Source organism: Diadema antillarum, unplaced genomic scaffold (assembly GCF_040938485.1).
Source record: "Diadema antillarum isolate AM-2024a unplaced genomic scaffold, OU_Dant_1.0 scf00000177, whole genome shotgun sequence".
Lineage (NCBI taxonomy): Eukaryota > Metazoa > Echinodermata > Echinoidea > Diadematoida > Diadematidae > Diadema > Diadema antillarum.
In genome coordinates this window covers 58,549-73,485 of record NW_027271066.1, presented here as the reverse complement: position 1 = coordinate 73,485, position 14,937 = coordinate 58,549, and the positions used below count along the sequence as shown (strand labels likewise).

The 14,937-nt window shown below is 36.3% G+C and overlaps 1 protein-coding gene across 1 annotated transcript in view; it reads left to right on the top strand.

Annotated features, from left to right (window-relative positions):
- The window catches only part of LOC139722911 (wnt inhibitory factor 1-like), a 31,553-nt gene extending 24,834 nt beyond the window's left edge, over positions 1–6,719 (top strand). Inside the window, exons 3-8 of the mRNA XM_071634192.1 lie at positions 168–267; positions 1,416–1,559; positions 2,467–2,565; positions 4,080–4,175; positions 5,301–5,399; positions 6,706–6,719. Coding sequence (XP_071490293.1) covers positions 168–267; positions 1,416–1,559; positions 2,467–2,565; positions 4,080–4,175; positions 5,301–5,399; positions 6,706–6,719 — 552 coding nt within the window. The remainder of the gene's footprint in view (positions 1–167; positions 268–1,415; positions 1,560–2,466; positions 2,566–4,079; positions 4,176–5,300; positions 5,400–6,705) is intronic.
- Positions 6,720–14,937: the final 8,218 nt, after the last annotated feature.

The following is a 14,937-nucleotide window of genomic DNA, read 5'->3' as shown; positions in this document are numbered from 1 at the left end:
TCTAGTAAGCATTTCAATATTTTGATTTAAAACGAGCTCTCCATTTACCGTCTTTTATTATTAGATTTAGTCCCTTTCACCATTTTAACCATTTAACGGTTTAGTCTCAACGGAATTCATCAGCTCTTGTTTCACTCCACTTTTTTCTCGCTCTCGTTTATTTCCAGTTCTCCTATTCAATCCATGGTCGCACTGCACGCACGGAAATCCTAGGCAATCCAACTATCAATATACCGCCCTCTGGAGTCATACCAACGACTGAATCAGGTGGGTGTCTCATTTATTTCCTTCCTTTTTATTTTATCTGGAAATCGATCAAGTAAAATACCTATTAACTTCAAGAAAATGTCAGGAGATATGTCAGGAGATATAATGGGAAAATGTCTGCCAGTATCATTCGTTTACTGCAATCAACTCTGTTTCATGTTTTTGTTTTTGTGTTGTTTTGTGTGTGTATGTGCGTGAGTGTAGGTTTGTGTTTTCAAGAAAATTAAACTAAGCAAGTTACAACAATTCATATCTGACTGACGACAGGAAATCGCATGTTTCCCGAGGCATCGAATTCTCTTGTCGATGATTTTCAGTTGAGTCTGTCAGAAATATGATGATCAAAACAAAAGCCCTAATTACGCCGACGATATCGTACATGCTGACAGTGGTTCATGGGTTATTTCCGGGCTCAAGCTGCGCTCTTCAAATTGGATAATAAGCCAGTTCGCATTTCCACTTTTCGCATGAGCAGAAAAAAGGTCATTCCTATCAACAGGCGTGTTGGTTTTTAAATTCACTGGGATAAGCATCTGCGATTATGGTCCTAAAAATGCTGCTTGCCAGCACATCCACCTAACACCTAAAGTAGTAATTGGCAATATCAAAGAAAGAGGTTGTTTATACAGTACATTCAATACAAAATAATGAAATGGACGCTTTGCCAAGTGTTAATTGACGGACCATTCTGGTCGTCTGGGGGGTGTTTCATCAACGTTTGTCAGCGCTGACAACTTGAATCACCATAGTAACAGTCAGTGACTAGAGCATCTCAGCCAATCAAAACCAAGGATTTTGCTGAAATTGTCAGTGCTGACAGTTGTCAGCGCTGACAAACGTTGATGAAACACCCCCTTGTCTACTCAAGTTCATTCTTTGTTTGAATAGGATTGATGAATCTCATAAATTGTAACGTAAAGCCCTTAACCGACGAAGAAAAGACAAATGTAATTTGTACTAATGTGCCCATGGGCTAACTCCGAACTGGCTTATTGAAGCAAGAGAAAATGAGGCTTGTAAATTAGTCCCCCATTCTTTTGTTCGTATCCTTAGTTGATTTCAATTGCTCATGTACTTTTTCCCTGTCTTCTCACTCGTGTTGCGATAACACTAATCACTGTCTTGCTATTTCTCATTCACGAATTTAGTCTTTCAGGTCGGATTCCCGTGTACAGGACGCAAGTCGGGCGTTGCTGTTGGAAGATTGACGATAAAAATATGGGACGCCACCAAGCGCCAGATTCCGGCGTCACCGTTGAAAATACACGTTCAGAAGCAGTGCGAGAAAAAGGGTGAGGCAGTCTAGTTTAAAATAGTTAATAGTTCCAAGGTCATGATATACATAATGTACTCTTGGACTCGGGTTGTGTTCTTTGATATGATAGCAACAATTCTATATACGTTTAGTCACGATGGTTGTCTGACATGTCTTACGATGAATGATAAATACATCGACAAAGACATACATCCGGAGCACACAAACCATAAAACATTCACTCCTTGTTTAAGTTGGCTACTTGAAATTTAGTATGCTCAAAGAAATGGGTCAGTGCAGTATCATGAAAAATTGCAAATAGGATAGGAAAATTATATACTTTACGAGACCATGTTGGTATTGCGAAACACTGATGTTTACAGCTGCATGTACCAGTGTACGAAACTTAAGATGTATGTGACGATGCCATCGAATAAACATGTCTTCTACTGACCATCACACAAATCCTCACCGGATTTTTTATTTTTATTTTTTTTATTTTTTATTTTTTTTTTTTTGGGGGGGATGGGGATTAATGATGTAATATATACAGTTCATTAATTACAGGCATTTAAGGGGGTTTAGTTGTCAAATCTTAGACCAAAACCTATTAATGTATACGATTTTATGATCGATCATAAATCTGTTAAACTTTGTATGCGTTCTGTAAAAGTGTGCTGTGTTTGAATGCTGTATCCATCTATCCCCCATATTATGTTCACCCGTTTATAATCATCCATCTTTCGTCTTTCTGTCCCTATTCCTACCTATATATCTATCCATCCGTCCAGGCCATTATCAACACGTTGCCTTCTAGACGTTGTAATTCTGAATAGGGATAACACACTACACATCTCGTTACCTGTAAGTAAATAGTTAACCCACCTGCCCAAAACACAGATAATCACAATCGTAACTGTTACCGTCCGTACTCTCCCGACCAGTTACGCCATGTCATCCGCCCTGTGCGTACGGAGCTAGGTGTGCCGATGACGGGGTTTGCGAATGTCCATCGGGTTACTATGGCACCGCGTGCGAAAATGGTGAGTTGAGCCCGCTTCGGTGGGAAGAAGCGTTCAAAACGAGATGTTGTATGCCGAAATATCCAGTAACTAATATTTTGTAGGATGAGTGAACCAGTTTGTGATTGAAGGTTGCCTTGGAATCTCGCGAATAGACATTAAACTAAGGGAAATTCGTCAGCTTGAATGAAGTAATTCTAGGATTTGTGAGCTATTGACTTAGGTAATCATTATCTTCGATCCGATTTGGTGGAACAAGACTTGATTTATTTCAACTTGATTTGACTTGATTAATTTCGAATCGATGTTTGACTTTATGAAACATTGCTGAGGTCATTTACTGTTTTGAAATGATCACGATATGGTACGTCGCATGAAACCTTACTGAACATAATTTACTGTTTTGAAATAGTCACTATGTAATGTAGGTGGCTGTACATTATGGTAAGCACCGTCCTGACAATTTCTGTACCGCTGGCTTTTCATATCTAGCCGCACGATTTAATCTAATTTGACTTGGTTTGAATTTATGCATCTTAACTATATAGGATCACATAATGTTTTGAAATAATCATGATACAGAGAACATGACGTCACAAACACCGAAAAAAACGACACTAAACACCATTCATCACTGTTCTGAAATAATGATTATTTACTGTCAGGTGACTGCATAAACAATTGGTATAACTTTCGCGCTGCCGGCGTTTCAGTGGCCGTCGCTATCGCCAAATCCCTTACAGTAAAGTGACATTGAGACACAATGGGCAGCAATTTTCCTGTTCGTTGGACCAAGATTTTTCACACCGCCGAAATCGAAGGATGAGTCTAAGAGTAATGTTGATGAATAGACTGCGAGGATTAGTAATTGTCTGACCGTGACAGCAAAGTATTTGACTCTCCCACGGTGTATGTATTTAGCCAGAGCAGTTACGCGTCTCGTCTGAACTCTTGCACCCAAATTTATATGTACATAAATCATATGTAATATGATATCATAAATATTACGCATTGTGGTACCTTCTAAGCCCGGTGCTTTGGTATCATACACTAACGCTGAGAAGCAAGCAGGGCTCTTTACTGCATGCAGTCATGTAGGTCACCCTGCGCTTTTAACTGATTCGATGGATGATTGAATTATTGATTGGTTACATGAGTAATACTATTAAGCCTTCACTTTTTTAATTTGGTTTAACGGAATGAATATTGAAGAGACAACGGCAAGGTGGAAATTTGGAGAAAATTCTGGACGACTCTGAGTGATTTCAAATGTAAACCTGCCTTCAAGAAGAATGAATAAAGAATAATCAAATCGATTTTTCGATGGGAACAATAGATAAGGAAGGAGATAGAGATAGATGCCGCTGTCAGATCTTTTTTTTTATCTGGTTTAACTAATTCCCTACGAGAATCTGAAAATCCCTATGCGCTTTACACATTCGGATTACGAGGTTCCCGTAGGTATGGTAGGTAATGGGTTAAACGTGCATTATTAGATTCATTGTCACGTTTGTACGCTGTCGTTGTCTCCACAGCTCTGTGTATCCCTCACTGCTTCAACGGTGGGAAGTGCGGAGAGCCGAACGTGTGCCTGTGTCCTCCGGGCTTCAGTGGTCATCGCTGCCAAACCGGTATGTAGGCCTGCTTCAGCTGGTAACGAAGGGAGTGTATGCGTTCACTCCTTTTACATTTATTTTCATTTTCATTTTTTGCTAATAACGCAAATTCTACATGATTATGGTTACTCTTTAAGGAGCTTATGGATTAATAAAAAAATGCAAAGAAAGAAGCAACACTTTTGTTTGTTTTTCCTTGATATTTATTGATTTCATTGAAATCATTCATGAATCAACCCATGCTGGGTGTAACGAACAAAAACAATACAAATACAATTCTAAACACAAACAAATCCATTTTTTAAATTTATACTGCAAATAATCTCTCTTCAACATGAAAAACTCGATTATGAATCAATCCCACTGATAATTCCTTCTCTAGAAAGTATTGACATATGCCAAACACAAATATATCCCTTGAATATATTGAATCATGTAACTCATTCGTACTTACAAGAGCATATACATAAAAACACACAAACAAAAAATTATACAAATACATCACACACTCTGACATACACTCTTTTCTCTCTCTCACACACACAGACACATAAACATACATACAATCACACACACACACATAACATGCTAACATCTATAACCATAAATACGAATGATGTTGCATAGTAATCATATAGATTTGAGATTTGTTTGGCATGCAGTAAAGTATTCGAATATAGTTTTATAACTTTCATAATTCCTGGATCTGTAAAGAGAGAATGCCACAGTAAACAAAAAAAAAAAAATAAATAGAGAATTGTATTGTAGAGCCACTCATTTATAAATGTGCCTATTAGCATTACTATAGACTATTAACTGAAGTATGTGTATTTCGGTCACATTAGTCATCAGAAAATGAATATACAGTTTAATAGCATGGAGTGTCGTACTCCATGGTTTACGCAGGTTCTCGTTACAACTATAATCGTTCCGTGACATAAATAGAAAGAAAAAAACAATAATCGTTCAGTGTTAAAGAATAGTTATTGTATGAAATACTCGCATCGGTATTTCCAAATGTGAATCAGTCGTTTATAAAATGAAAGTTTACTCGTCATGTCTATTTGTCAAGTTTTATTGTGTCCTTTTGTAATATGATTCTTTCCTTCTTTCTTAAATCCCCTCCTTTTTTGTGTTTAGCTGACGTATGTCCCGATAATTGTTCCAACCACGGACAATGTGTGGCGCCAAATACTTGTGTGTGTCGACATGGATGGAGCGGGGCGAAATGTGAAATTAGTAAGTCGGTTGGGAGATTGAAATATTGTGTTTGCGTTCTCAACGCAAGAGGGAGCTTTGGATTTTCGCGACGCGGACGTTCAGAGGATAAAAACAAACAAACAAACACCTGCTCTGCCCATGCGCAAATTTGCTTTATAAAAATCGACCTCGCGTCGTCTGATTTTGCACGGTCGGTTCTGGGCCATTTTACGACGCTGAGAGTCATTTGACGCATTGATCATAATAATATGGGGGCGCCATATTACTCTGTCTAGACTGCGTCCGTCGTAATCTAAAGCTACTTTGCAACACGACGCAGGGAGAGAGGAGAACGGCCAACGCAATCCTCGTCTCAAACGCAAACGTTCGCGTCGCAAATCGCGTCGCTCCATAATAACAAGTTATTACACGCTTACAATTTGAGCCAATATTCCCTGTCACTTGTGTGTTATACCTGTTGCCATTCCGTCATTACTTTACCAACAACTGATAAATTGCTTTGCTTTATTTTACGAGATGAATAAATATATGAAATTATCTATTGTCCTTAAAGCTATTATCATTGGTAGAAGACATATGATAGAGCTGAAATGAAGCGATCTTTGTAAAATTCCGAATGAAATGCGAAAATCATCGATCATGGCAACCCATCACATTTTATAGAGGATGGCAAGGGAGTTGATATCTCCTTTACACAAGTGGCCTGACAAGCTACATGAGAGAAGAAAAAAGGCTTAACAATTCCAGGTCTCTTTCTCCCCTTTCTTCATATATTATGCAGTACAATGAATAAGAGATAAACACTGGGATTTGTACTTCTGCATTATAACTTATGAAACAATAACAGTATGGGTATCTTAGAAATAATAGTTTAAGACTTCTCAGATATGAGCTAGTATGAGAAATACGCAATAATCGAAATCTGAAATGACTATAAAGTTGCATTAAATTTCATCTGCAAAATCACTCTACATGCGAGTCCTATTCGTCACAACACAAGAATATAGTTGGCTAAAGCAAGTGCTAAAGCACCTGTACAGGATTCAATCCTTCTGCCACCAATGTTTATTATCAAGTTTTTCTCCTTGTTCGCTTGTGAGTTGTTTTTGTTTGTTTTAAAGGCAAAATCGTCACAATACTGACTTTTGCTAATAAGTAATTTTGGCGAGACGCATCATTATCGATGTAATCTATCAGAATCATTTTTTGTTTTGTTTTGTTGCACAAGTAGATTTGTACACATGTGACGTAACAAAATCTGAATTTGTACTACTCACCCAAACCCACCCGATGATGACTTTGATTTTACTTCTCTTGTTTACAGGTCAAGGTGAGTAGGCCCTAATGAGTGTACTCGTCTAGCAACAGGCCAGGAAAGCCCGACTCCACACAATCGTGCCTCAGTCTTAACCGTATCATCGGGAGACACTCGTATCATGTATATTGTACATGACGTGTATACAGTTACCTGCATAATATACCCTCATATGCCATGTATGCCATAGCTCTTCTGCCAAGGAACGTTATATCATTCTTCAATCACTTCAGCAATTACTATACGTTATCATGTCTTTTCATTGCCGATGGCCCTTTCTGGGGTAGACATGCGTGTCAACAGATAGCAAATAGTGATAATGACGCAGGTTCTTTCCGTTGGGTTTTTTCAGAAGGCTCCTTATATAAATGATCGTGAAGTGCTTCATGAATATCGGGCGTCGTATATATATATATATATATATATATATATATATATATATATATATATAAAACACTTATAGAGGAACTCTTTCTATCCCTCCTTTTCAATTCCAAGCAAATTCAGTTTAAGCAAACTTTTCAGCAGACGCGCAGTTTAGCGTCAGATATGTATAATACATGTATATCAGATAATATTATGTATGCATTACTGTTCCTGACTTGTTCAAACTGAATGACTGTACATGTATGTATATTTCCTATGAGTTTCTTGAGTGCGCAAATGGCGTTTTTGTCGTTTTGACACAAACACTTTGTTCATGCAAAAGAGACATCATATTAGTGGGATTCATACGTACGCAAATTAGCGGGATACAAATCTCAAGATTTGCATCGCGATCGTCATCCCGCAATTTTGTACGTGTGAATGTTGCTAATTTAGATATAAAGTCTTTTGGCATTTACAATGTGCGATCGTGAACTCGTGTTCATTATAGACCCTTTCTCCGACAATTTTATCTATTGATGGTGCTAGATTCTTAGCGACAATAGTTTACTCTGTGACGGAACGATTTGTCTGATGTCATAGATCATTACGGTTGCAAATTTTACTCGTTTTTCCTGTGTTACGTAATTACTTTTTCCTATGTTGCATGCTGGCTGAACATTATCATATTCATTCACTCTCATTACTATTTTTTTAATCAATTACTTAAAGGTTTGCCAGTATAAGATGATAATATGAATACATGATGATATAAGTATCAGGATGTTGCATATTTATTTGTAATTAAGTGGTTTGGTGGCTATGTAAATAATATGTTGCTTTTTATTTCAAAGTTCATTCCATCTAAGTATTTTTCGCACTTATAGAGAATGCACTGCGAGTCTCGAATATTTGTACATTTCTCTTTAAAATTGAATATGTCTTTTTATTTAGTTAGGTACGAAAGGATATCTCATGACGTGCAAGTTATTTATTAAGATTCATTACAGATCCAACCTTTTGCCTGGAAACAAAAATTCACCTTCAACATATTTTGCAACCTGATAAGAGATAGACACAACCTGGTCTATAATTCCACAATCTATTTTTATTGGACATTATCTTAACGGAAGCAAACACAAGTTTTCCGTTTGTCAAAGAAAACCGTCTCTCTCGAAAGAGACTACTTTAAAAACGTATCGGCCGTTGCCGTATCATACGCTGAACCATCCAGGTTAACCTTCTTGGCACCACCACTTTAAAACATCACGAATCTTTACTGTCAAATGGTTGTCAGTGGCAATGGATGAGTTGAGTATTGTCATGGTGTTTTTGTTATGGTTGTTGTCCTTGTAATTATGTCGCTCTATGCAATTTGGATATATGATATATATTTATCATTCTTTAATCAAACTGCAACACTGAATACTGTATTATGGCTGCGGGTGGAGACTCTCAATCGCCTGTGCTCATTAAAAGCTGCCGGTACCCCCCTCCAAAAAAAGAAAAGAAAAATAATAATAAAGGTTGGATCTGTAATGTGACGGTGGGTTGAATGTTGACCAATTATTTTCAGATTAGTATAGATAAGTAATGTATATTCCGCACGCACCTTCTTTCTTTACTTTTTTTTAAAACATGCAACTTTTAATGTAGTTTCTCATGCAATAATTATTGTAGATCTTATCTGATCGGTAAGAAATTCCGCATCAAGTGCGACCAATGCCTGTTCAGGCGACCGTGCTAAATATTTACTGTAGACTCCATTGATTACAAAGAACATGACCATAGAAGATAAATTGCCTTTACCGAGATGCAGATTGGAACACATGTACATCATTGATTACGTATGATTAGATACTTCCAGTGTTTTATATTTTGTACAATAAAGGCCAGAACATTTTCAGGAGCTAATAAAACTATTCACGTGCTTCATTTCTCAATGGAACATTAGTTCTCGTCTCTTTTGTATACCTGCGGTATTTGTTTCCATGTCAGTACTTATATAAATGGCCAGAGTTTCAAGGAACCGGCCATAATAATGATGATGACAACGATAATGGCAATAATAATAATAATAATAATAATAATAATAATAATAATAATAAGATATATATATTAATGTTATTATTATTATCATTGTTGTTGTTGTTATTATTATTATCATTATTACTATTATTATTATTATTATTATTATTATTATTATTATTATTATTATTATTATCATTATCAACTCCCACCCCGAGAATGATTTATTTCATGTTTGTAACATAAGCCTGATTAAATCGGTATTTCTCAGTTTCCTGATATTCCCTTTGTCAAGAAATAAGTATATGAAGGACTACATATAAACAACGATGAAACATTAGTACCATTGAAGGTTTTGAGTTATCCAAGATGACCGTCAAAACTTGATTGCTAAAATGGTGGCAAAAATCAGAAATCCTGTGTGTGGATTGCCTTATAAATGATGAAAAATCAACAACAAAAAAACAACAACAACAAGGCTTTACTCTGCTTCTGTAGTGCTGAATTCTAATGATTCAACTCTTGCATCCGTCAAGATTTTGAGATTATTCGAAATGAATAATATGGCCGCCAAATTTTAAATTAACTATTCATTTTCTTTTTTGTAAGTGTTGAAAAAAATGCTCTAAAGTGATTCGGAAATTTGATCCGAAGGTGAAAAGCAAAAATGTGTACTTTTACACATATTTCAGTTAACCGATTTTGTCATTTTATCAGCCAAAATGGTGTTCAGAATGGCCGCCGTAATGGAAATTTATGTAAATTATCACAGTAATGTCTGTATGTCTCTATTGGATACTTTCATTCGTTTTGAAAATGTTGATATAAACATCCTTTCTAGAAGAGATGAAAGTCTGACACTTACGAACACAAAGATATGATTGGCAATTTTTCAATGCCACCCCCCCCCCCGAACAGAAAATGAATTCTCTTAAAATGATCACCAATAAGAACAGAAAGCCCTAATATCACTCAATCCTTCATGTGTCAATCATTCTTCTCCACATCACTTCTAATCAATACACAAACTCACTGTAGATAATAATAATAATAATAATGATAATTTAGAAGAAGAAGAATAAGAAGAAGAATAGGAATAATATAATAAGGTATTATTTACCCAGGGTAGCCTCTTCAGTGTTGCCACTGTTCTACCAGAGGGCCTTGCTATTATTATTACCCTAACGTTGCCAGGTACCCATTTATACACCTGGGTCGAGAGGGACATACTAGTAGTTGGTAAAAACATCTTGCCCAAGGACGTATGAAGCACTGGGCGGGATTCGAACTCGCATCTTATCCACTATGCCACAGCGCCCACCTATCACTATTACGACCACCTTTACAGAACCAAAGGTCGACAGCAAAATACGCACCCCGTATTCATTTACTTGTGCAGCTGTGACGGTAAAACCATGCCTATTCAGTACAAATATCAAACACTTCAAAAAGCAACAACAAAATATAACATAACCTGCATTATAAATAATTATTTCAAAAAAAGAAATGTTTTAAATAAATGAAAAGCAAAATGCATTCTGCAAATTGTCTGTAGGCCTACTCCTTCGTTCGTAATGTGATTTTTAAGGGAAAACGATGTTTCAAAGAGTTTATGGGGGGATGACCAGTGAAACAGGAAGAGGAGAATCTTGTCATAAAGCGTAGACAATGTTCCAATGGACAAAACTGGTGAGTTCATCTTTATGACACTTTGTGTGTGAGATGTAGATTAGATTTCAAACCTCAGTTAATGAATTTAAGAGCGGGTCAATTCGAGCCCTTGCTTTTTATGTTTTTAGTAAATGGGTGAGGCGTGACACTTGTTTTTCTTATATTTTGCGCCTATTATGAATGCCCTGCCTAGCAGAAAATGAACATTTTCATTCAAAATTCACTCCAATTTTACTCTAAATTCACTCTCTTTTTTTTGTATTCACTCCTTCAAGAGTGGATATTTTCATTCGATTTTTTAGAGAGTATATATTTGATATTGTTATAACAAAGACCATAAGAGATTGAGAGTTGTTGTTTTTTTTTTAAATTCTTGGTGTTACAAAAAATGAACATCTGAATTGGGCGTCACATACATGGATGATGTTCTACAGAAAATTACTACTCGTGCAACAGGTGCAATCTATGGGATAAGACATTTGCTATCATTAAGGTTTTTTATCACGCTGTACTGTCATGAATGTACATACTGGTAGATATGTAAACAGGTTGACCAGATTAGAGAGAAGTTTCTATTTGGTATAGCTACAATGCATGCATGTAAAAGGAAGAACTCACCCAATCCAGAATGTTCTAACAAATGTCTACATATTGCTATTCAAAGTGATGCAATACGTACACTGTACTTGTAGCCCAGTGTGATTAGTAACTATTTTTAGGTATGATGTTATGCACATAACTAGACAGTGAGTCAGGGTATCTAGAAGGCTCTTGAAATCACAAGTATATAGCCTCTTGTTGAAGAGAATTACAGAACCTTCAAGAAAGGTTGCAGGTACCTAAGCCACAGAAATGATGAAGAAGACAGAGTACCCAACACCTCTGCTCTGAGAGTTACGCCACTTCTGGCTCTGAAGCGACTTGTTACAGTCAGTCCTGTGTTGCCTGCTGGCCAGCTATACTTGTGGAGATAAAACCTGGGAGATATATTGCCTGATTCTCTTATAATCGCGACAGACTCCATTTTCACGTAAATTGGCATTGCTATACAAGCGACCTACACTCAACAAGCTTTACTTTTTAGTAGGTTCCATCGTATTTCTCTTTGCATCCTTTACTTTGATTGAAAATGACATATCGACCGCTATGTATTATGTTCGTATTCCTATTTCCTATTTCTAAGCTGGACATTCTGTATTATTATATTTTGTTATATATCACGTATTTTCCATCGAGAAATACGAAAATAAAATTGAAATTGAAAATGAAACTCATTCATCTGTGCATTGATTGGACATCATCTTTGGACAGTACCAGGGGAATTACATGGACCTTGTGATGTTACACTTTACAGTAAAACAAATGTAAGTGATTACATTATCATTGTACTGATATGTGATTGTTATTGATTACTGGTTGTACCCAAAATATTACTGTTAATAAGATAAAGTTTATTGGTTCTTTTGTGCGATCATTTTCAAGAGTGTATTAATCGTAACAGTATAATGATCTGAGGCCAATGTGCAAAATCTCTTTTGAATCGTGTATACACACTTCGGAAAAGTTCATTTATCCTTTTACGTGTAATATTTTTCCTCAGACAATTGCCTGAAGAATACGTTGCATCTATAACAATACTTTCTCTTTTACAATGCGTTACAAGCGTGTCAAAGCAGTTACTAGTATTCAGTGTAATTAGCTCCGTAATAGTTATCTTCATTAGAATAAAGGGAAAACTATAAATTCCATTTTGATGTTTTCCAAGCAAAACGCCAGAGCCATAGGTCTAGGTAGCAATATTTGGATGCGACCTTATACAATGTTTAAATTAGAGCCGATATTTCAGCTCCATGTTCAAAATGAGTGTAACAGAGTTATGTGACACCTGGAGGAAGGTGTCTTCTGATTTCCATGGGGTTTGAATTTACTTTATGGCCCACTGACAGGGGGTAATCGTGTCTCAGATTATTGTAATCACTTTATACACAGAAGTGTAGTTAAAGAAAGGTAACCAAAAGAAATGTGCTGTGGAATCTTAATGTATATAATATATATATATATATATATATATATATATATATATATATATATTATATATACATATATATATATATATATATATATATTATATATATATACATATATATTATATATATATATATATATATATATATATATATATATATATATTATATATGTATATATATGATATACAAAGAAAGATTTATAAGAGAAACAGAGATGTTTATGTATCTGGAGAGATAGATGGATGTAGGCGTAAATGGCGATACCACGGTTTTTACAGGATATCACTGGACGTGAAAAACTCAAAGGCAAGTAAGAGCAAAACTCAGCAGAGCTGAGTGTATTCCCAAAATAGTTTTACTTCAATATGACATAATATTGTACTTCGGCAATGATTATTGTGGTTCATGGGGAGTCTGACATACTCTATCGTAGAAGAATATGAATTAAAGGGATGGTATATAGTTCTGGTTGAGGTGGGGCTTCAGGTTTCCAACCTTTTTGTGAGATAATGAGAAATATCTTATGAAATGATTATGAAAGAACATATAATTGTAGGAGGAATTCAAAGTTTATTTGATGAAAATTGGTTTGAAATGATTGATATAGCCAAAACAGACCCAATTTTTGTTAGGATCGCTTTGTTTTACGTTGTTTTTGATTATCTTAGCCATTTCAAAACTGATATTCATCAAATAGACTTTGAATTCCTCGTAGAATTTTATGCTCTTTAACATTTTCTTATAATGTTTTCTAAGTATCTTGCAAGAAGTTAAAAGCTACTAGTAACTTCATCTCATTCAATAGGCCTACTGTACCGCCCTTTCAAGATAGATTCAAGCTCTAAAAAGTTTTGATTTAGTTTATGTGAGCTAGAATAATGACACTGCCTTTAAAGTTACGCTCCGTCGCTTTGCTGGCATTTCCAGTCACACAGTTTCAATCATGTAGGGCCTACTTTTGTAGCGTGAATTCCTATTTTGTTCTGTCTGTGCTGTATGAGTACAATACAATAAGGCGTGTACTCTGAGAGCGAGATTTCGGGGTAAACACTGAACTCCGATCGGGACATATCGTCTGCCATTGTATCGCACTTTTAGACACGATTTCAGCTTGAATGACGTCTATTGTGCGCTGGCAGCCAGTTTGATGCAAAGCAATCTGAACGCATGGTGTACTCCGGGACAAACTTTCACAGCTGCAAATGGCAAAGAGATCGTGTGTTATTGCTCTGGCCTGCCAAATGACAGTCATGTACATTTAGGGCGGCCGGGTGACCGGCTAAGGAGAGGCTGTTAAATTGCCTATTTGTTGCTGTTGCCTTGTTGATTATTTTGAAAGACGGTGTTTGCTTTTGATATGAACATCAGGATCCATCGCCCTGCTGGAAGAAGAGATGTCTATTAAAATGTTGCGAAGTGCCGGATTGTTTTGAGGAATGGCTTAGACCACGGCTCACGGTAAAGATGGGTAAGTGGGACTGAGCACCGTCTTTATCATTATCCGTTGAATGTCGTTGTGAATCGAAATTGTGATCATGTTATACATACTATCGTGAAGTGCAACAATCATTGAATGTGTGGAATATTAAAGGCTCTATCTCGAAAGAGGTTGGTAAAGACATCTACACAATATTACACGTTGCAAGTTCTACAACTATTGTCCTAATCCGCACTAATCATATTACGTATTCTACTATCCGTATACACATACACACACGCACACACCCACACACACAATATATATATATATATATATATATATATATGCTGTATATATATATATATATATATAGAGAGAGAGAGAGAGAGAGAGAGAGACGTGTGTGTGCGTGTGTGCGTGTGTGTGTATACAAATTGACGGAGGGTAAAGAATAGAAATATAGCTCGGGCTCTCAGTTATCAAATATTCTGAAATTACTAATCATGCACAAGCTGTGCAATGCTCACTGGTCAAGTTCCAATTCCCACACTCCTTCGAGCAGATCGACCCGCAACAGCTAGATCTTCTCCAAAAGGGTTGGGTTTTACTGTTTGTTTGTTTGTTTGTTTGTTTGTTTGTTTGTTTGTTTGTTTGTTTGTGTGGCAGCCGTAGGCTGTATACTTAAAAAGTTATGAACAGATTTGACGACATTTCATTTGCAGGATGAGC